At 37.9% G+C, this 22,278-nt stretch overlaps 1 protein-coding gene across 2 annotated transcripts; it reads left to right on the top strand.

Moving 5' to 3' along the window:
• The first annotated feature begins 14,091 nt into the window (after window positions 1-14,091).
• LOC140814570 (lipoamide acyltransferase component of branched-chain alpha-keto acid dehydrogenase complex, mitochondrial) lies at window positions 14,092-18,194 on the top strand. 2 transcript variants are annotated; one of them, XM_073173592.1, is made up of 8 exons: window positions 14,092-14,488; window positions 14,973-15,119; window positions 15,765-15,890; window positions 16,226-16,629; window positions 16,772-17,019; window positions 17,134-17,222; window positions 17,527-17,754; window positions 17,833-18,194. In XM_073173592.1, exons 1-8 carry the CDS (start codon window positions 14,291-14,293, stop codon window positions 17,944-17,946), a joined length of 1,554 nt encoding a protein of 517 aa, XP_073029693.1. In that variant the 5' UTR covers window positions 14,092-14,290; the 3' UTR covers window positions 17,947-18,194. The 2 variants fall into 2 exon arrangements, with proteins under 2 accessions (XP_073029693.1, XP_073029692.1); XM_073173591.1 differs by having other exon boundaries at window positions 14,093-14,494.
• Window positions 18,195-22,278: the final 4,084 nt, after the last annotated feature.

Genomic DNA, 22,278 nt, shown 5'->3' with positions numbered 1-22,278 from the left:
TTTGTTATGTCATTTAAATGATCATGTATTTATTTTGTAAAGATATTTAAAGAAATGTATTTTGAAACTCCTTCCGTATATTTTTAAAAGAGAAAATTTTATTTCCGCTGCGTATTTTATTTTAAAAGAGGATCGAGGTGTCACATTTAGTGGTATCAGAGCGGTGTTCTTCGGACCAATGCATATGACTTCGTCTACTTTCAACTGTCCGGGTATGTTTTCTTTGCATCTATCTATTGTTTTGTATTGATTGGTGTCTTGTGAGCATTGTAGAGTAGAGGATGCCTCCTAAGCGTAAGGCGTCAGAGGGGGAGGATAGTTCGTCCTCGAGAGTTGTCGACGAGTTCGGCAAGTTACTGAAGGAGCAGGCTAAGGTTCACAGTGAGCAGATCCAGCAGTTGCTTAGACTGCAAGGAGCAGGCCAGGGCAGAGGCCAAGGTAGAGGGCAGGTTGCTCCAGCTGCAGTTGGTTCTGATGCTATCTTTTCTGCGTTTAAGAGGATGGATCCACCCGAGTTTCCAGGCAGCTCCGATCCTTTAGCTGCAGTAGAGTGGGTCAAGGCTTTGGAGACGATTTTTGATCATCTCCACTATGAGGACAGAGATCGTATCAGTTGTGCTGTTTTTATGCTGGTTAAAGCTGCACGTTTGTGGTGGAATGCGACCAAGGTTGGCATTGATGTTTCGGCATTGAAGTGGTCTGATTTTACTGAGCTTTTCTACGATAAGTACTTTCCTGATGCTTTGCGAGCGAGGAAGGTTACAGAGTTTCTGGAGCTTCGTCAGGGGAGCCTGAATGTAGATGAGTATATTCTCAGGTTCGAGGAGGGTTGCCTATTTGCTCCGTACATTGCTACCAGTGATAAAGATAAAGGCGCTCACTTCATTTGAGGCCTTAGAGCGGAGATCAGGCGTGATATCAATATGTCCAAGGCTGTTACTTTCAAGGAGATTGTGTCCAAGGCGTTGCTAGCAGAGCAGGACGAGAAGGATATCGTCAGGGAGAGGCAGGCGAGGCACCAGGCTAGTGTTCAGAGAGGCCAGAGTTCAGGTCAGCGTGGCAGAGATCGATTCAAAGGGAAGGGCAAGGTGGATCAGAGTCCTAGGCCACCTTCAGCGCCAGTTGCTCCGTCTGATTCTGAGAGATCCTTGTGTCCCAAGTGTGGCAGACCTCATCGTGGAGAGTGTAGATTTGGCACTCGTTCTTGCTATCGTTGTGGCATGCCAGGCCACATTTCCAGAGATTGTCCTAAGGGAGCTAGCCAGGAGAAGGTGCAGGGTCGTATCTTTTCGTTGACTAAGGAAGGTATTAATCGTAATTCTTCTGTAATCTCTAGTTCCATTTTAATTTCAGGCAGAGTAGCTACTACTTTGATTGATACTGGTGCTACTCATTCTTTTATGTCTGAATTGTTTTTGAGATCTTTGGGTATAGTTCCTTCTGTTATTCCCCTTCAGCTTAGTGTTGTTTTGCCTTCGGGAGATGTTTTGTGCCCGACCTCCATAGTGTATGCGTGCCCCGTTCGTTTTGTTGATCGAGAGGTCTTTGCTGATTTGATTGTGATCCCGATGGTTGCCTTTGATGTTATTCTTGGCATGGATTGGCTGTCGACCTATCGTGCTGTTATTGATTGCGTTGCTAAGACGGTGACTTTTGCAGATGATGGCCAGGGAGGAGTTCTCGCCAGCTCAGGTACTTCGCTGGTCCTTCCTTTTATTTCGTGTCTTGATGCTGAGAGGCTATTGTGTAGAGGTTGTGATGTTTTTCTGGCATCTGTTGTGGATGTTGATAGACTGATTAAGTTGAATATTGATGATATTGATGTGGTGAGGGAGTTTGCTGATGTGTTTGAGGATGATGTTCCGGGTTTGCCGCCGGATAGAGATGTAGAGTTTGTTATTGATCTTGCTCCAGGTACGGTTCCTATTTCTAAGGCTCCGTATAGGATGGCTCCTACTGAGATGAAAGAGTTGAAGACGCAGTTGCAGGATCTTCTAGATAAGGGTTTTATTCGTCCGAGTTCTTCGCCTTGGGGAGCTCCGGTTCTATTTGTTAAGAAGAAGGATGGTTCTTTGCGTCTGTGTGTCGACTATAGGGAGCTTAACAAAGTGACGATCAAGAATAAGTATCCGTTGCCACGGATTGACGATCTATTTGACCAACTCCAGGGTGCCACTGTTTTCTCGAAGATTGATCTTCGGTCTGGCTACTATCAGTTGAAGGTTAGGGAGTCTGATATCCCTAAGACGGCATTCCGGACCAGGTATGGTCACTATGAGTTTCTCGTGATGTCTTTTGGTTTGACCAATGCCCCTTCTGTCTTCATGGACCTGATGAACCGTGTGTTCAAGTCGTATTTGGATAGCTTTGTCATTGTCTTCATCGATGATATCTTGATCTATTCTAAGACCAGAGAGCTTCATTCAGAGCATCTCAGAGTTGTGCTCCAGTTGTTGAGAGAGCGGAGGTTGTTTGCCAAGTTGAAGAAGTGTGAGTTTTGGTTGGATCAGATTTCTTTTCTAGGCCATGTCGTTTCGAGGGATGGCATTGCTGTTGATCCGATGAAGATAGAGGCGATTCAGAAGTGGCCTATTCCTACGACTGTTTCTGAGGTACGCAGTTTCCTTGGTTTGGCGGGTTATTATCGTCGTTTCATTTCAGACTTTTCCAAGATTTCCCTGCCATTGTCCAATTTGACAAGGAAGACTGTGAAGTTCGAGTGGTCTATAGATTGCCAGAGCGCATTTCAGGAGTTGAAGGATAGATTGACGTCAGCTCCTATTCTCGCATTGCCCAGTGGTTCAGAGGATTTTGTGGTCTATACCGATGCGTCGAAGAAGGGTCTCGGGGCAGTGTTGATGCAGAGAGGTAAGGTCATTGCCTATGCTTCTCGCCAGTTGAAGGATTATGAGAAGAATTATCCGACGCATGATTTAGAGTTGGCAGCTGTGGTTTTCGCCCTGAAGATTTGGAGACACTACTTGTATGGCGAAAAGTGTGAGATTTTCACAGACCACAAGAGTTTGAAGTATCTGTTTTCTCAGAGAGAGCTCAATATGCGGCAGAGGAGGTGGTTAGAGCTGGTCAAAGATTACGATGTGACTATCAGTTATCACCCAGGTAAGGCGAATGTTGTGGCTGATGCTTTGAGTCGTAAGTCGAGTGCTTCATTGAGTTCTTTGATTCAGAGACCGTTGCTGATGGATTTGCAGAGAGAGGAGATTGATCTGGTGATTCCAGGCACCATTGCTCGTCTTTCAGCGTTGGTTATTCGATCTTCATTGACGGACAGGATTCGTAGAGAGCATTCGACTGATGTTCAGTTGACAGAGTTGAGAGATAGAGCAGAGATTAGAGGTAATTCAGAGTTTGCCTTGAATGGTGATGGTTTGGTGACTTTCAGAGGTCGTATTTGTGTTCCTGTTGGCGATGATATTCGTAGAGATATTCTGACAGAGGCTCATACCGCGCCGTATTCGATTCATCCAGGCAGTACGAAGATGTATCAGAATCTTCGTCGACTCTACTGGTGGCCAGGTATGAAGAAAGATGTTGCCGTGTTCATTTCTCAGTGCCTTACTTGTCAGCAGGTGAAGATTGAGCACCAGAGACCTGCTGGGACATTGTTGTCATTGCCGATTCCTCAGTGGAAGTGGGAGCATATTACGATGGATTTCGTGACTGGTCTTCCCAGAGTGCAGAGAGGTTTCAATTCTATTTGGGTTATCGTTGATCGATTGACTAAGTCAGCGCACTTTCTTCCAGTCAAGACGACGTATTCGATGAACCAGTATGCCGAGGACTACATAGCAGAGATTGTCAGACTTCATGGTGTCCCTGTGTCGATCGTGTCTGATCGTGACCCTAGATTTACTTCAGAGTTTTGGAAGAGTTTGCACAGAGCTATGGGTTCGCGGTTAGCGTTCAGTACAGCCTATCATCCTCAGAGCGATGGTCAGTCAGAGAGAGTCATTCAGATTCTTGAGGATATGCTCAGAGCTTGTACTATAGACTTTCCAGGTAGCTGGGATTCTTTGTTGCCTTTGGTTGAGTTCACTTATAATAATAGCTACCAGGCGACGATTGGCATGGCACCGTATGAGGCACTTTATGGCAGGAAATGCAGATCTCCCTTGTATTGGGACGAGGTTGGTGAGAGGAAGATGTTGGGACCAGAGTTGGTCCAGCAGACTGCCGATGTTGTTGCTGTCATCAGAGAAAGGATGAAGACTGCCCAGTCCAGACAGAAGAGCTATGCAGATGTTCGTCGTAGGCCTTTGCAGTTCGAGGTTGGCGATCACGTGTTTCTGAAGATAGCACCTCTCAAGGGTGTGATGCGATTTGGCAAGAAGGGCAAGTTGAGTCCTAGATTTATTGGTCCATTTGAGATATTGGACAGAGTTGGCGATCGAGCCTACAGATTAGCCCTACCTCCAGATCTTGACAGAGTCCATAATGTTTTTCACGTATCGATGCTCAGGAAGTATGTTGCAGATCCTTCCCATGTTCTTCGCCATGAGCCATTGGACTTGACGCCGAATTTGACGTATCAAGAGATTCCGATTCAGATTCTGGATCGCACAGTTAGAGTGTTGAGGAACAAAGAGATCGGCATTGTCAAAGTTCTTTGGAGGAACCATTTGTTAGAGGAGGCTACGTGGGAACCAGAGGAGGAGATAAGAGAGAAGTATCCTGAGTTGTTCGTGCCGTGACGTCAATTTCGCGGACGAAATTCCCTTAAGGGGGGGGAGATTGTAATAGCCGAGCCCGGTGTACGGTACGATTTTAGTTTCGTTTGTTATTTTGGGATATTTGATCAGATGTTCAGAGTTGTATTTTTGGGATATAGTATTGTTAGTTTTATTGTCTTGAGGTGTTAGTTGATGTTGGTTGTTCGTTTCAGAGTGTCGGTTCGATTTTAGTTGCATGGGAATAGTGCTTGGCCGTGACTTGAGTGCACCCGCGCTCTTAATTGGAGTGCCCCCGCAGTGTACTGTGCTGTTTTGGAGTTGGAATGCCGTAGCATCACCGCACCCGCGGTGATGTAGGGACCGCACCCGCGGTAGAGACCGCACCCGCGCTGCTTGCGTCGCCGCACCCGCGCTGTTCGTGTTCCAGAATTTTTGTGAATGCCGTAACTTAGGCGCACCCGCGGTCCTTGTGTTGGCGCCCCCGCGGTGAAGGTATGGGCGAGATATTTAGTCGATTTTGGAGTGGTTGGCCATCACTTTTTCTTTTTCTTTCCTTCTCATTTTCGCATTTTCTCTCCATTTTAGGGTTTTTAGTCATTTCTTTCCTTTCCTATCTTCGATTCAGGCGTTTGTTTGGAATTTCGACTTGAGTTCGACGTTCTCCTTGGTGCTAGGAAGCTTGGGTAAGCTTTTGGTGCGATTCTGTTAAGGTTGTAAATTAAGAGTTGTTTAGGTTGGTTGTTTATGTGGATTTATGGATTATTTAGCTTGTAATCTTGGATATTTAGTTGATATTGGTGTTATTTGTGGATTATTTGTTGTAGGTGGTGATCAAGAGCTAAGTTGAGGTGTTTGTTGTGGTTTGTAAGTGGAATTTCATCCCTTGTGCTCACATGATGTTATATGTATTGTGTTTCAAAGATTTTAAAGTGATATTCCCTTCCATTGATCCATTGTTATGTATTGATTTCATTGATTATCTATTGCAGGTATTGTATACCTCACTAGTGTTAAAAGGGAATACAAGAGAAAATATGAGATGGTGAAAGGACGGCCTTAAATGCTATTCAGAGTTCAAATGTTTTCGGATTGATAAATACATAGTCAGAGATTGCATGCAATATTAGATGATCATCGCCTATAGGCTTATATCCCTCAGAGTTATCGGTATTTATATCGATTTGGGATACGAGCACCCCAGAGCAGAGATACTATTGATATCAATCCCCAGAGCAAAAGAGAAATACCATCATATTTCATATGCTATTGCTATGTTATTGATATTCAGAGTTTACAGTTCAGAGTTGATGGTATTTATGATTTCAAAGAGATGTTTTACAGAGTTATTGTTCATTGTTATGTAAGAGTTCCACTTGCTGAGATTTATTCTCATTTCAGTTATTTTCATGTGATGCAGATCAGAGTGGTGCCTCGGGACGTTGACTGTAGATCGGGGGTCATATGCATACACCGTTGGAAGGAGTATTTTGGCATGATCATAGGAATGATGTTTTGTTTTTGTTATGTCATTTAAATGATCATGTATTTATTTTGTAAAGATATTTAAAGAAATGTATTTTGAAACTCCTTCCGTATATTTTTAAAAGAGAAAATTTTATTTCCGCTGCGTATTTTATTTTAAAAGAGGATCGAGGTGTCACATACATTCTCCTTATAGAAGTCATACTTCTTTTTTTCCTTATGCTTATAAACTCTTTTATAAGCCGTTCAACACATTGAACTATTTTAATTCTCAACGGGATCTAGAAAGCTAGTACTTGTATGGCCCTCAATGATTCATTGATACAACTAGCTGTGAGTTCACATCTCCATGTGATTCGGACTAAACATGCACTTATATGAGGATACCCCAATTGCTCCATTCTTAATTATCAAGTCCTTGATAACAAGAACGTCAGAACTCAAATCTGATAGTACCCAACCAATCATGTTAAACGCCTAGCAGTATCGCTTACATGATTCCCTAGGTATCAAATGATAGTGTCGTGCCTGCAAGAACCATTCAATTATGGTTAGCGTACAGTACAGTCCCTTCAACTCATATATCCCGACCGGTTCGACAACCATTGGTATATCGAGAGTTGTCAATGAATCGATACTATGTATCATGTCGTAGTTGCATCGATGGTGTAATCTAAGAAACCTCTTTCTTAATTACCACCATACTCTGATCAGAGATTTCAAACTATATACACATGAGATCACATAGGATATTCATACCCGAAGGTAAGCGATGAATCCCCGACTACAATGCATCGACTCCTATATGTTTTGACAAAACACCCAACCTTGCCACCTGATGACCCCATGAGATTCGGTAAACAAGTCCAAATGCAATGCTACCATATAGAGTCTGAATGTTGTCCTGGGTCATAAGGACTAATGGTGTACAACCATAAACTAGGACGTTTCCACTCGATAAGTGAGAACCACTTGAAAAGTCTTTTATGGAAGGTTGTTCAGTGCACTCTACAAGGAGCACCTATCTGCATGTTCGGACATCACAATTTCTCCTACCAATGAAACATGGTACTCGCATCGCAGATACTAGTCTTGAACTCGAGCGGCCTATATCTTTCTTAGCGGCGGCTGAATCGACTAGGAACTGTTTAGAATATACAGTATTCCAAATATGAGTTTCATGATACTCATCATATGAGCATTCTTTCTACTATTTGTATATTCAAGGACTTTATCTATGCAACTAGCATTGGTATATAGATAAATATGTGTCAAAACAATAATTTCAAATATTATTAAAATAAAGACTGTTTATACATAGAGTTTCATTGTGAACACTTAGCCAACACTTGACTCGAGGTGCACATACTCTAACAAAGGTTAACTTTAGATTTGTCGAGAAGAAGCAAGTTTTTATGTAATGGCAAAGCACGAGCACAAAAGTGAGGATATGGTAGCCTTTTAAGAGTTGTTGTATTAAAACGATTCGATTTATGCTACATCGACTGTGATATATTTTATATAAGAACATCACTTGATGATCTGAATTCAAATAAAAATTTTTTGAGGTCCACAAAAATCTGGTTTGCTAATCGACGTTGTTATAAAAAATAATATCAAGTAGAACACACCCAATTAGCATAGCCTTACCCAGAGGCGGCCCTAAGGTGGTCAATATGGGGCGACTGCACATGGACCCAGTTGGATAGGGCCACAATTAAAATAGGGTTAAGGGTATATTGGGTTGGATTTTTGGGTTTTGGATTTTATCTTCAAATTTTCTAAAATTTAATAGTGAGTAGTGGGCTTATCAATCGGACACTTCAAATTTCCATTTTGACCCTTACATCTAAAAAGAACCACCAAAATAGAGACTATCGAATGCACATCTGACCAATTTTGGAGGAGGGGTTTTTGATTTAGTGATGTATGGTTATATTTGATAGTGTTTTTCTTTTCGGTTTAAGTTTTTCCTTTAGTAACCTTCGGTAAAATTTTGAACTGGTAATCTTTTTTGTCATCTTGAGTTTTATTTTTATTTTCATTTCACATTATTTGTTTATCTTTGGTTGTTATTTTCTTTGGAACGTCATTTCTTTTTCATGTTTTACATGATGATTTTTGTCTCGGGTGGTCATGGTACGTAAGGATCCTGATGTTCACGTATTCATTATTAATCTGATTTTGATGGGCCATCTGCTCCAGACTTGAACTAAATGATTTTTCTGTTGAGTGGGACTTAGCGATGAAGGAGCATCTTGAAAGAAATACACATCATCATTATCTTAACCACAAAATTCAGAATGAGTGGATATGTTTGTTAGCTTCTGAAATCAAGAGTTCAATTCTTCAAAAAATTAAAGAAGCTAAGTACTTTACAGTAATACTCGATTTCACTCCTGATAGTAACAAAGAGCAAATGACTTTGGTTATAAGATGTGTTGATGTTTCTACAAGTCCAATGAAAGTAAAAGAGTACTTTTTCAGATTTTTGAAATTGAATGATACAACATGACAAGAGTTGTTTGAAGAGCTGTAAAATGTGTTGAAAGTTAGCATTATACACTCCATGTGGTTGTCATTGTTTGAATTTAACACTTCGTGACATTGCAAATTCTTGTGGAAAAGAGAAAGATTTTTTTGGAGTAGTACAACAGATTTATACAATATTTTCTCCTTCTATAAAGAGGTGGATGATTTTGATAGATCATGTGATGATAAAAGGGTTTAACACTCAAGCCATTGTCAATCACTCGATGGGAAAGCTGTCTTGAAAGTGTGAAAGCTGTGGTACTTCAAGCTCAAAAAATTAGAAAAGCTTTACTTCAAGTTGTAGAAGAAAGAAACACCGACTCAAAAATAAGAAGTGAATCCAAGTCTTTTGTAGAACCCGTAAATCAGTCTACGTATAAGCCATGCATAATTCTAGTATTTCGAATTTAATTGACTTCATTGCATGATTATTTAAATGCTTTCCTTTGAAGTTAATTATTTTATCCAGTAGTTTAGATTTTATTTTTTTCAGTTAATTCGGTGAGGCCGGACCGGAGTTGGAGTAAAGAGATAAAATTTACTAGTAAGAAAATATTTCTAAAATTTATTTAAGATAAATAATGAGTAAATTTATTGTAAAGGAAGGTTTAAGGAATTATTTGAATAAGTTGAGATGAGTAGTAAATAGAGTTCAATAATTAATTCCTTAATTCTTTTAAATATTTAATAAGTAGATAAAACACTAAAGAGTTAAAATACAATATTCAAGAAATATTTTCCCTCCACTTTTATTATAATTTTCGGCCCCTTTTTATTTAATTTAAAATTTGTTAACAACTCAATTCTTTGATCTCCTTCCTCATCTACATTTTAGGAGATAAATCCCTCACCTTTTTAATTCCCCAATAATTTTTAATTAAGAATTATTCCACCCCATTTTACGAAGCTAAAATCGGCCCCCTTTTTATTTGAAAGATTTTATTAGTTGGCAATCCATTTCTTAATTATCCTTCCCTTAAAAGTTTCTAGGTAAATATTCTCCTAACTTTTAAATCCCTATCAAATAATTAATTAAGCACCATTCCTCCCTTGTACCTAGACACCATGGTCGACCCTATGCACCCCAATATCCCCTCAAAATCTTTGATATCATTCTTGTTTCCTATCTAGCAAATAAACTAGGATAGAAAGATTATTCTCCTCCCTTTATCTTGCAATCTTCCCATATATTCCCTAGCCTTCCTCCCCATCACAACCACCGAAATTTGAGAGAATTGAGAGCATTTCAGAGAGGGAAAACCGTGAGAATAGTAGAGAAAAACAAGAGGGAAAAATTGAAGGAAAGCTAGGTAGAAAAGTGCACTCCGTCTCCTCCGCGCCGAGTGGTCGCCCTTTCGTTTTTCATTCAAACGACATCAAGGCATGTTTATATTCTTCCTTGCTCTTCAATCAAGTCGTAGTAACATTTTTTAAACATCTTTTGATCATCATTTTTGACAGAAACCGAAATACACCAAACATTTTTAGAAAACAAACATGCAGATTTTTTTTTGTTCCATGACAAGCTTCACGGTTTCCTCTTGTTTTGTGGTTTCAGGTGGATGGTTCGACTCCAGGCTCACTAGGCTACATCTAGACACATACTAGGGTGTGTCAAGACCGTGATGGTCCAGTCAAACAAGCCCCAGGCATGATGAATTCCGAATATGACAGCAACTCCCCCTTTTCTGCCCATGTGTATTTCGAAAATTTCAGGTTGCTGTCAAAAAGGTGAAATGAATCTGATCATGGCTGCCCCAAGGCCTATAGCCATGGTTAGATCACTTCCCTAGCATGTCTAAGACGTGACTAAGTTGCCCTTTTGGTGGCTTGGTCCATGGTTGCTCATATTTCAATTAAAACATCAAGAACAGCCCCTACTCCCCTTCGCCCCTTCGGTTTTGACAACACTTGTGCTTCAAGTTTTGTGGAATGGTATGGATCTTGGTTGGCCTATGGCCCTTAGCCACGGTTCATACCATACCCCAAGATGTCTAGATTGTGCCATGGTCAACCAAATGGCCACTGGAACGACACAAGACAACGAACAAAGCGGAACATCCCACGCGCAGAATTGTGTGCTCGGGTGAATCTTTTCGGTTGGTTGCTAGAATGAGGCGAATCGTGGCTGGCCTAGGGCCCTTAGCCATGGTTCAAATCATTCTTTGGGATGTAGGTAAGGGTCTCTGGTCGGTGGTTTAAGCCCCAATGGCCGGTATACTCGAAAACGACACAAGAAGTACACATGTACAGCAGCTGAAAATTTACAGCAAGTTGCTGTGTCGGTTCGGAGGCTCGTTCGGGTTCTCGGTCGGCTTTTAGCTTATGGCCTTGGACTGGAAAGTGCCCCATTGAGTTAGGAAGGCCATGTTTTTGACCGTTCGTGATTTGGATCATTTTTGAGGTCGTACGAGAATTTACGGTGCGATGTGCCAAATTGACTCTCGAAAGAGCGTTTCTTGTTTTGGCCTCCATTTCACCTAGATTTCGACCCTCATCATTTTAGGAGAATTAGTTCATAATTTTAAGCGTATTTTAATCATTACTATATGTCGGTTCAGTGTTGGTTCGGGTTGGTTCGGAGTCATGATTAAATACGAAGTCGGTAGACGTAATTGTCGCATTTTCAAACTTAATTGCATAGTTTGGTCAAGTATAAGCTATTGCATATTTTCATGGCATATTTAGGTTGCAGCGAGCCTGGGAGCGATCTAATCCAGTTGGTAAAATAATACAGGATATTTCTTTTTGCCATTTAATTTTATTACGTGCATAAAATAGAAAATGCTTATTTTTTAGATTTATGCGATATTGCTTGTGGTCAATTCACTGTCATGGGAGTATTATTTTATCCGGTAGCCAGTTACCGGTCAGTTCAGTTTGGTACCACCCGGTCGCCAGTGATCGGACAGTTCAGTTCAGTGCAGAGGCCACATGCGTAGACCATAATCTCAACAGAAAATTATTATCAGTCATTTCAGTACAGGGCTCCAAGGAGCAAACATTTTTACTATGATATTTAATTCAGTCATGCACGTAATACAATTGCTCAGTACAAGTTATTTTCAGTATGCCTCATGACATGATATTTTATCCATGCAAGTTATATTTTACTCGTTACCTACGATATATGCATGCTGAGTCTTTAGGCTCACTAGACTTGATTGTTGTAAGTACCGATGAGGTCAGGGCCGAGGGAGGGGACCAGTGAGCCAGCTTGGGTCGGCAGTAGTGGCACCCGAGGACCTCAGTTCAACATTTATTATTTTATTCCGCAAACAATTTTATCAGTTGGTGGATATTCTTAAATTGTTATTTCGCAAAAAAATATTTTCTTCCGCTGCCATCTTGGATATCAAACTTTGTTTATCGGTTTAATTATGAAAGAGGCATTTTAATTATTTAAAAAGAAAATTTTTAATTTTTCGCAAATTTTCAAACACGAATTTTCGGGCCGTTATATCTTTAGCAACATTTGAACTTGAAAATTTTGAGTTTTTATTGGGCATTGTTATTTGATATGACATTTTAAGTGAAGTTAACATTGTCAGCAAATACTTACAATCTGAAAACATGCTTATTGAAGTTGCTATGACCAAGGTTAAGGGGCTAATGGCTTCTTTTGAAGAGTACAGAAAATCTGGATTTGAACAAGCCATCAATACAGCGAGAGAACTTGCTTCAACAATGGAGATTGATCCTATTTTTCCTGAGAAGAGACAAATATATAGAAAAAGAAATTTTGATGAGGTTACATGTGAGTCTTCAAGAATACCTCAAGAATCTGCTGAAGAAGATTTTAGAATTCATTATTTCTTGTACATAGTCGATCAAACAATTGAATCCTTGGAAGAAAATCTTTGAATAATATGAGGAATATGAAGATATTTTTGGATTCCATTTCACACCTGAAAAGTTGAGTTCATTGGTTGATGAAGACTTAAAAGCTCGTTGTAAGAATCTTGAAATGAAACAACAAAGTAAAGAGGGTACAGGAAAAGATGCTTCAGATTTGGATGGAGATGGTTTATATCAAGAACCGAAAATCATACAATGTATGCTACCAATGGAAACAAAAACATGTGAAATACTTTTTTTTTTTTGCAAAGAATGAATTGTTTCCTGAATTCATTCATTGCATACGGGATATAATTGACTATTGAGGTGACTGTTGCATATGCGGAAAAAAGCTCTTCTAAATTGAAGTTGTTGAAATCTTGCTTGAGATCAACCATGACCCAAACAATATTGTATTAGCTATGATTTCGGTTGAGAGTGAGTTTTTGGAAAAAACTTGATTATGAAATATTGATTGATGACTTTGCTGATAAAAATGCAAGAAAATCGGTTTTTCACCGTTAGTCATAATAGAATATATTTTCTTTTTGATATGATGTAACGATACTGATTATTAGCAATGTAGAATATAATGTTTTTTTTATTATAGATATTAGTTTATGTAATCAAATAATGAAATTATCTTTATATAATTGATTTTAATTTTTGTTTTATATAAATACAAAAGGCTTTTTTTTTTATTTTTTTTTGCACAAGACCCTTCAAAGTCTAAGACCGGACGTAACCCTTAAAAAACACATTTTTACGTACTAGGACACGGGGAAATTCTAAGAGATTTGGCTATTGTAGTTTTAGCTGAAAATAGTTATCAAAATATCGAAATAAAATTAGGCTTCGAATTGATATGTAATATTATCTTAAAAACTTTAAAAGTAATATAGTATCAATCAATATCAATAATATAAAAAAGATGAGATAATTAATTTCTAATCCTAATAATGGCAAAAACTTGTGTGAGACGGTCTCACGGGTTATATTTGTGAGACAGATCCCTTATTTGGGTCATCCATGAAAAAGTATTACTTTCTATGCTAAGAGTATTACTTTTTATTGTGAATATCCGTAGGGTTGACCCGTCTCACGAATTAAGATCTGTGAGACGGTCTCACATGAGACCTACTCCCTAATAGTAATAGATCAAAACATCATGGGATTTTTAAGATACACTATCCATTTGTGTTCCTAAAAGTTTGAGTTTATCCATAAGCTAAAGAACAGATGGGAATTACGTGTTTATGTAAAATAGATAATCCGTGAGACGGTTTCACATGAGACCTACTTCCTAATAATAATAGATCAAAACATCATGGGATTTTTATTTTAAGATACACTATCCATTTGTGTTCCTAAAAGTTTGAGTTTATCCATAAGCTAAAGAACAGATGGAAATTACGTGTTTATGTAAAACATTATCTATTTAATTATTTTTTTATCAACTTCAAATCCACCTCTTCATCTTAGAGATAATATTATTTAAAATTTGTACTCTAAATCTCTTTTAAAACCAAATATTCTACCAAATTCTGATAATATAAAACTGGGATTTTATCAAATATAAATGTCATAAATAAAGTTGGCTGGCTCATTGATTCAAGGCCAAACCATCCTCCTACGCCTACCTTTGCCGATTTATTCACAAGGATACGGGAGCTCAATTTAGTTCCCGAGATTTTCGAGAAAATCTATAGACACTCGCTTGTTATCCATTCTTGAAGCCTCATTATACAATGATTTGCCGGGAAATTTACCAGAAATATCCGTGGAGATGTGATCAGTGGTGGCGGTGGATTTCCTCTGCTGCGTCTCCGCCGCTAAGGGTCGCCGCCGTTGAGAGAGAAAAATTTGTGAATTCGGTATCTCGGATTCAAGATCCCGTTTTTGCTAATCCCAGAACAAAGCATCGCGCAAAGAATCATGATAAAGGAGTTTTTGTAAGTTTCGGTGTTTCCAACTTTCAGTACATTGCAGCTGGGCCTTTTCTGTTCTTAAAAATTGCTGGTTTTTCTATATGTGGGGTTTGCGTTTGCAGTAGAAAAAATGAAAAGTATATTTGGGATGAAACAGATTTTCCTTTAATTTATGTATGGAGCTCAATCTCGCATTTTAACCCATCCTTCTATGCACCTGTTTTTGCTTGAAATGAGTTGATCTTGTGGATGTGGGTTGCACGTCCTGTTTGTATGAAGTAGAGAGTAAAATAATTGGAAGTTAGACTGCCAGAACATTCCAAAATTAAGACTTGCCAAGTTATATTTTTCCCTTTACATACGTATGATATAATTAATTTCGATGCGTTTGTTTTATTTGTGGGTGCAGATGTTATTAAAAAATTTTATGAGGATGATAAAATACCGATGTCATTCAATTTTATGCGATTGCTTTATATGTTTTTTTGTCTACTGTTTTCAGCTCTGCATTCCATTTGGGATCAGATGGTGTTCCTTAACAACTCAAACGATGGCTGATCTTCCAGTTGGTGGGGTGGTTGATGTTCCTTTGGCACAGACAGGTGAAGGTATAGCAGAATGCGAACTTCTAAAATGGTTTGTGCAGGAGGTGAGTTTGTGATGACGTGTAGTATATCTTCTGGAGAATGAGGCTGTTTTGTGTTCCATAGATTGATTAATACTTCCTTTAGTTCTCTTGTTAGTCCCAATTGTGTTTTTTTTCCTTTTCCCTGACTTTTCGTCGTCCTAATCCAATCAATTCAAGTACGTGTTTCTTTATTATTCAAATCATCTGATAATAACTTGTTAAATTTTGTATTAGCTTGTTAACTATTTCACTATAATAATGTTCCATCCATGTAAGAAAATTTTCAGTAGCATTAAACATTCAAGTTGTCAATAATCGGTCAAAGTGCACCATACTATGTTGCGCTGTCAGTCTTGAGCATAGCTTGTGTGAGCTATATGGGTACTTTCTGGTCAGATTTATATGAGCTGTTTAAGATCACAACAATTTGGAGTGGATTAAAAAATTTTAAATTTTTCTTGTAATTTTCTAAAAATTCAAGTTCCCCCTCCACCAAATCCTTTGAGTCTCCCCCCTACATCTTCCTAGATTTGCATCTGACGGTGGCTGTAACTTTTTGTATTTGTCATTGCTTTTACCTTTTTTGATCATCAACGTAGTGTTATATTTTATGCTTGGTTCTAAACTTGGTGCAAATATATCATATATTCATGATATCTTATGCAGGGGGAAGAAGTTGAAGAATTCCAACCTCTTTGTGAGGTTCAAAGCGATAAAGCAACCATAGAGATAACCAGTCGCTACAAAGGCAAAGTTTCCAAGGTTCTCCATGTTCCCGGGAACATTGTAAAGGTAGCATCAACCATTAACATAATGCAATTTTTTTTTGGATAAATTGTACATTTGTATGTTTCTTGTCTGGGTTTGCAGTTATTCCGTCATGACCTTATTGTTGTATGGATATTGAATTCTAAAAGTTGGTGGCATGATCATTACAATATGTCCACCATTCTCTGAGAAAAATATATGCATTTGATTGACAATATATTACCCTGCATATTAACTTTCCCTATACCTAAGATCCCGGGTCCCCCCTAGTAATGAATGGTCTCATTTTTGTAGTCACAACTTTCGCCCTTTTTAGCTCTGTAATTTGCAATGGCTTGAAATTTTGTGTCATCTCTTAGGTTGGAGAAACTCTTTTGAAGATGGTTACTGATGAAAATGTTTCTGTCTTTCCAAGCAATGAGGCTGCACAGAATGTTGTTGCGCAGGATTGCAAAATCAATGAGTTAGATGATGATTCTTTGCTGAAAAAGGAAAAGATTCACAGAGTGTTATCCACACCTGCTGTTCGTAGTTTTGCCAAAAAATTAGGTTTAACCATTGAAGATATTCTTGGAACTGGCCATGACGGAAGAATCCTTAAAGAAGATATCTTGAATTATGCTGCAAGAAAAGGCATTCTCAAGGAAAGCCCTGAAATCCTCAATGAGGATTCCTCTGCCGAACAATATCTAGGAGATAAAAAATACCCGGACATTTCATCTGCATATGGGTGGGAGTATGAAGATAGATCACTGCCCCTAAGGTACATTTTACTTTGTTTGAAAGAGATCTGAATTAATTAATAAAATCTGCTCTGATAAACTCGTGACATTAGTCAAATAAGCCTTATACGAGCCTTTATTCTCGGGCCTGCTCTGAAACCACTCGGTGCTTTGCATCTGCAGGGGTTTCCATCGTGCTATGGCTAAATCCATGACCTTAGCTGCGAAAATTCCACATTTTCAATATGTTGAAGAGGTAGATTGTGACGCCCTTCTTGATCTCAGAGCATCATTCAAAAATGAGACTTCCGATCTGGGTGTCAAGTTTACTTTCCTTCCATTGTTGGTAAAGTCACTCTCGATGGCATTGAGTCGATATCCTTTGCTGAATAGTTGCTTCAATGAAGAATCACAAGAAGTGACGCTCAAAGGTGTCTCCTGTAGTTTGATTTGCTTCCGTTGAAATATTTTTGACAAATTCTTCACAATTGGTTTGTGAAATGATACATGATTATCCAAGCTCTTTTTTTTCTCCTGAATGACAGGATCTCACAATATTGGAATTGCAATGGCGACTTCACATGGTTTGGTTGTACCCAACATAAAGAAGGTTCAATCTCTGTCCATCGTTGAGGTCAGTTTTACCTGTGCAATATCAAAGCATTGCTTTCCTTCTTATGTTTTAGTATCCAATTGTCTCGTCCTATTTATTTTTATTCTGATATTCCACCAGCCAATAAATTCAATTCTGATCATTCGTTTTGTGTTCTAAAAGTTGGTTCTTTCCATCCAATTACAGATCTACCCCACCCAAGTATCCTAGCTCCCAGTAACTGTTAACAAACTTATAGGACAAATCTTCCGATATCACCAATTCTTATATATGACTTTTTTCAATTCATACAATTTTTTACTGACTCGTTTTCTTTGGTTATCAGATAACAAAAGAACTTTCACGACTGCAAGAACTTGCTCTATCCAACAAGCTTAGCTCCGATGATGTTTCTGGTGGGACTATTACTATAAGCAACATCGGCGCCATCGGAGGGAAGTTCGGTTCCCCTCTGGTCAATGTGCCTGAAGTGTCAATCATTGCCTTGGGACGAATACAAAAAATACCTCACTTCGATAAAGATGGAAATTTGTATCCCGTTTCGATGATGATGGTAAGTAACTGTTCTTGATTTTTCCTTTAACATAGGAAATACTTTGTGCCTGGCTAAATCGGACCCTATCTTTCTCAGGTTAACATAAGTTCTGATCATAGAGTTTTGGATGGCGCAACTGTTGCGAGGTTCTGCAACGAGTGGAAGCGCTTCGTTGAGAAACCTGAGCTCTTAATGCTGCATATGAGATGACTATCAGATGTTCATTCTTTATCCAGGAACTAAACCTGATAAAGTAATTCTAGTAGAAACGTTGATCCTCCGATACTTCACTTCAGTTTTAGAGAAACATCTTCGTAATCCATATTTATCATAAACCCATACGTCGTTATTTAAGATGAAAATATATTTTGTTATATTCAGTCTTACTCGTAAAGAAATCTTTGGGATAAACCGTGATGAGATGCTTCGTAATTTAAGATGAAAAAAGGTACAAATAACTTGGCGTTAAGGTAAAAGAAGTATAATATATATATATATAATTTTGATATCCTGCACACCTACCGGACACACCTTTGTGAGCACCTATGAGGTGTCATTCACCCATTAGATGTGATGAAATATAGGAAATTTTTGCATCCAATGGGTGAGTGACACCTCATCGGTGCTCACAAAAGTGTGTCCGGTTGTGTGCAGGATATCAAAATTGTATATATATATATATATATATATATATATATATATATATATATATATATATATATATATTATACTTCTTTTATAAAGGGAATAAAATTTTTCTTGTTCAAAAAAAAAAACTGCTTAAATAAAGGGAATAAAATTTTTCTTGTTCAAAATTTGGATTTTGTTTCACTAAATTTTCAAAATTTTGTTTTGATATATTAAATTTCCATTTTCAACTATTTTGATCTAATTATTGATGTTGCATCGAATGTGGCATCAAAAATTAATGAATCACAACATATAAAGTTTCCGACTATCCCTATATTATGTTAACAATCAGACCAGAATAGCTGAAAATTAAAATTAATGTAACAAAGCCAAACATATACTTAATGAATTAAAACTCAAAAATGTTAGTTGGATATCTTGGGAAACACAATAAAATAATAACGAGAGAAACAATTTGAGAATTTGCAATATTATAATTACATTAAGCCATCAATCGTTTATTTATATGAGAGAACAAAGATGAAACTCTAATCAAACTAAAATTATAGAAAAAGTCTGCTACTAGTCGTAGATACCAACTAGAATCCTAAAAGATATAATAAAGATATTATTATAATCTTAAAATAATAATGGATTATCTTATATCACCTTCTTGAGTTAAAAAAATATATAATTTGTTCTTCATGACTTATTATCCTATTAATCTCATGATATCGACTTTTAATTTCATAAAAATAAAAAAATCAATGCTAGTATAAATTTCAATAGCGCGATGCGTATACTTTGTCCTTTCCATAATACCATTTTGTTGAACAGTGTATGGTGCTTTCTTTCGTCCTCCTAAATCAATGTAGATCAATTGTACCTTCTGTGTAGGCCTCCAGACCTTGTTTCGTTGAAAAGGAAGTCTTGTTTGTTTCTCATTTTGTTAGGAAACGTATTTTCGGATCTCGGGACCCGGACGCTAATTATTTTCTTAATTATCATTGGTACTAATTTAATCAATTAGAATAAACAGGGTCTATTTTTTTTTTAATGCGGAAGGTAATGAAATCATTCTATTATACAAACCAGTATAATAATACAAATCCTGTATAACATGCATCTAGTTCAAAAGTAGGTTCACTACTACAGTCAAGTAATAAAACCTATCTATATCCAAGTCCGGAATCACCACTCTAATCTCGATCTTTCTTTAGCTCTGTGACCTTGAACCTGTCCCACTTGTTGCCATGCACACATACAGACAAGACAACAGCCGGATAACTCCGGTGATATATAAATATCCCAGTATAAACAATGTATCAATGCAATCATATAAAACATATATAAAAGCATAAACAATCATTAGAACATATATTCAATCTGGTTACATGAACCAATACGAATCTGTATTTAAGTCAATGACTTATTATCTTATCTCAACTTATTTCTAGCCTAGGGATCCCGATCTAATTTAGACTTCGGCATGCTGTATCGAATATCTACAATAGAAGTCGATCTACATCTAAGCTCATCGATACACCGTAAGTCTACAATCTTCGCGGTTCTGACAAAGACTCGACGGTTCTGCCCTAGCTAGGCTGATCTGCCCTAGACTCAAACTCTGGCTCTGCTATCATTCAATAGACTAAACATATCAATCTGATAATCTGAAAATATCAATGCAATAAAATAAAGTATGTGATTTTGGGAAACTCAAGTCAAACCTAACTCGAGTTGTGCAATCCCGAATCAACATTTATTTATACCTTTCTTGTTGTCGCTCTGATACAATCGAAGTCTTGATTCAAAGACTGTCACTGTTCAATCTGGCAATGACAATATCAATATACTGTATCAATATTCTAATCAAATCACGACATCTCTGTTTTATCAAATTCTGACAGTATAATAGTACAATCCTGCGATACCGGTGATACCAAACCAGTATCTACTAATTCCAATAATTTACAATCAACCACCGTACAAATCTGACATCAATTCTAGTCAATCTTATTCTGAAAATCATAACAATTCCATATTCAGTCCGTTTCTTAATCTGACTTCGATTCTACGCTGTCTAACATGTCAGGAACAACATATATGACGTGTATTCAATTCCAACAACATCATAATTTCAAAACATGTCAAAATGTAATAAAACTTACGTCCTGTTGTAGCTGTCGTTGCTAGGAACACGGTGTCGTACTCAGATTTAAGTTTGAACAAGCGGATCGTTCGTAAATCGAATTCTGAAATCCAAAGCAATTTCTTCCTCGGAGCTTCGATTTTCCTTATGAATTCTTTAAGGATTAATGTATATATATATATATATACACGTAACATGCACAAGGACGAGTGGCTCCATCTTTGTAGCACGCGTCTCGCGCATATGAGCGACCACCTTCCGCGCATATGCGCGAGACATTCTGTCTCGGCGCGTAGCTTCACGGAGACTCGCGCTTATGCGCGCCCTTACTCGGCGCATATGCGCGAGGCCATTGCTCAAAATTGCCAACTCTCGGGTTGTCTCGCGCATGTGCGCGAATCTAAGTCGCGCATGTGCGCCAACCTCTCTGGAACTCTCGCGCATGTGCGCGCATACAGTCGCGCATGTGCGCCTAATGTTCTGTTCCGCACCAAGGGCTTCTACCCTACTCGCGCATATGCGCGCCTACTCTTCGCGCATATGCGCGAGACCTTCGGCTCTCGCACCAACAACTGCACATACAAACTTTTAATTCGTGTCTCGATTAGCCCTTTCATTATCGTCTCGATTACAAATTAATAATCGTAATTTAACACGATATAAAATCTTGGGCATTACATCCTCCGTCAGTTTAACTGAATTTTTCACCAAATTTCTTTACTCATGAAAGGTGATTCAGATCGGTTCTTGAAATACTGAACATCGAGAATTTAAATAGAGTTTGGTTATAGACCAAACCGAACAAAACAAAAGACACTCTGAATAATCTCTCTAAAAATGAATAAACATTTTGTAAAACATTCTTTAAATATGCAAGTTGATGTATGAAAACAAGTCTTTTACCAAACACTTTATATGTAACATTTTTCGTATTTTGTAGAACACAAATTTTTTCAACAATGTCTATAAAAAAAAAACAAAAATAAATGGGATAGAGTAAATTTACACAAATTTCTTTATGGAAGGTCGAATATAAAATCATTATATGTCTTCCATTCTTCCGTTTTCGAAAGTATTTCACGAAAAGACTTTGAATTTAGTAAATATCTACTTCAATAGAACTTACCAAATGCTTAGTTGGGTGCCACAACTTTGATTGTTCATTCTCAAGTGCAAGTTGACCACAAATAATATAATTCAGTGAGTCCAAATGTCTTATTTACAAGGAAGCTAAGTTAATTAATTATATGTCAACTATAATATATTTTGTTTTTGTTTTTTAAAATTATTTTTGTGGGGACCCGGACGCTAATCATAATCATAATCGTCATTGGGAGTAATTAATTAATTATAAAACATGGTCTAAATTTTTTTTAAAATGCGGAACGTAGTGACAGCAATCTAATATACAACTCAGTATATAATAAAGTACAAGTCCTGTACCGTCTACAAATCAGTACAAACTAAGGTTCAACAACCACTATCAAGTGTTTAACCCCTATATACAATCCAAGTCCGGAGCCTCCACTCTAATCACGATCTCTCCTCATCTCCTGGACAATGATCATGTCCCACCTGTTGTCATGTACACATACAGACAAGACAACAGCCGGATAACTTCGGTGAGAATAAATCCCAGTATAAATCAACGAAACATGCAATCATATAGACAAATATAAAGCATGTAATCAGGTAACAGATATATGTAACAAAATCTGAAACATAAACAATCATAGACTGTCGACAATGCTCATAACTCT

The sequence above is a fragment of the Primulina eburnea genome, chromosome 15 (assembly GCF_022965805.1).
Source record: "Primulina eburnea isolate SZY01 chromosome 15, ASM2296580v1, whole genome shotgun sequence".
Lineage (NCBI taxonomy): Eukaryota > Viridiplantae > Streptophyta > Magnoliopsida > Lamiales > Gesneriaceae > Primulina > Primulina eburnea.
Note: the sequence above shows the minus strand (reverse complement) of the source record. Positions and strands in the feature narration are given on the sequence as shown.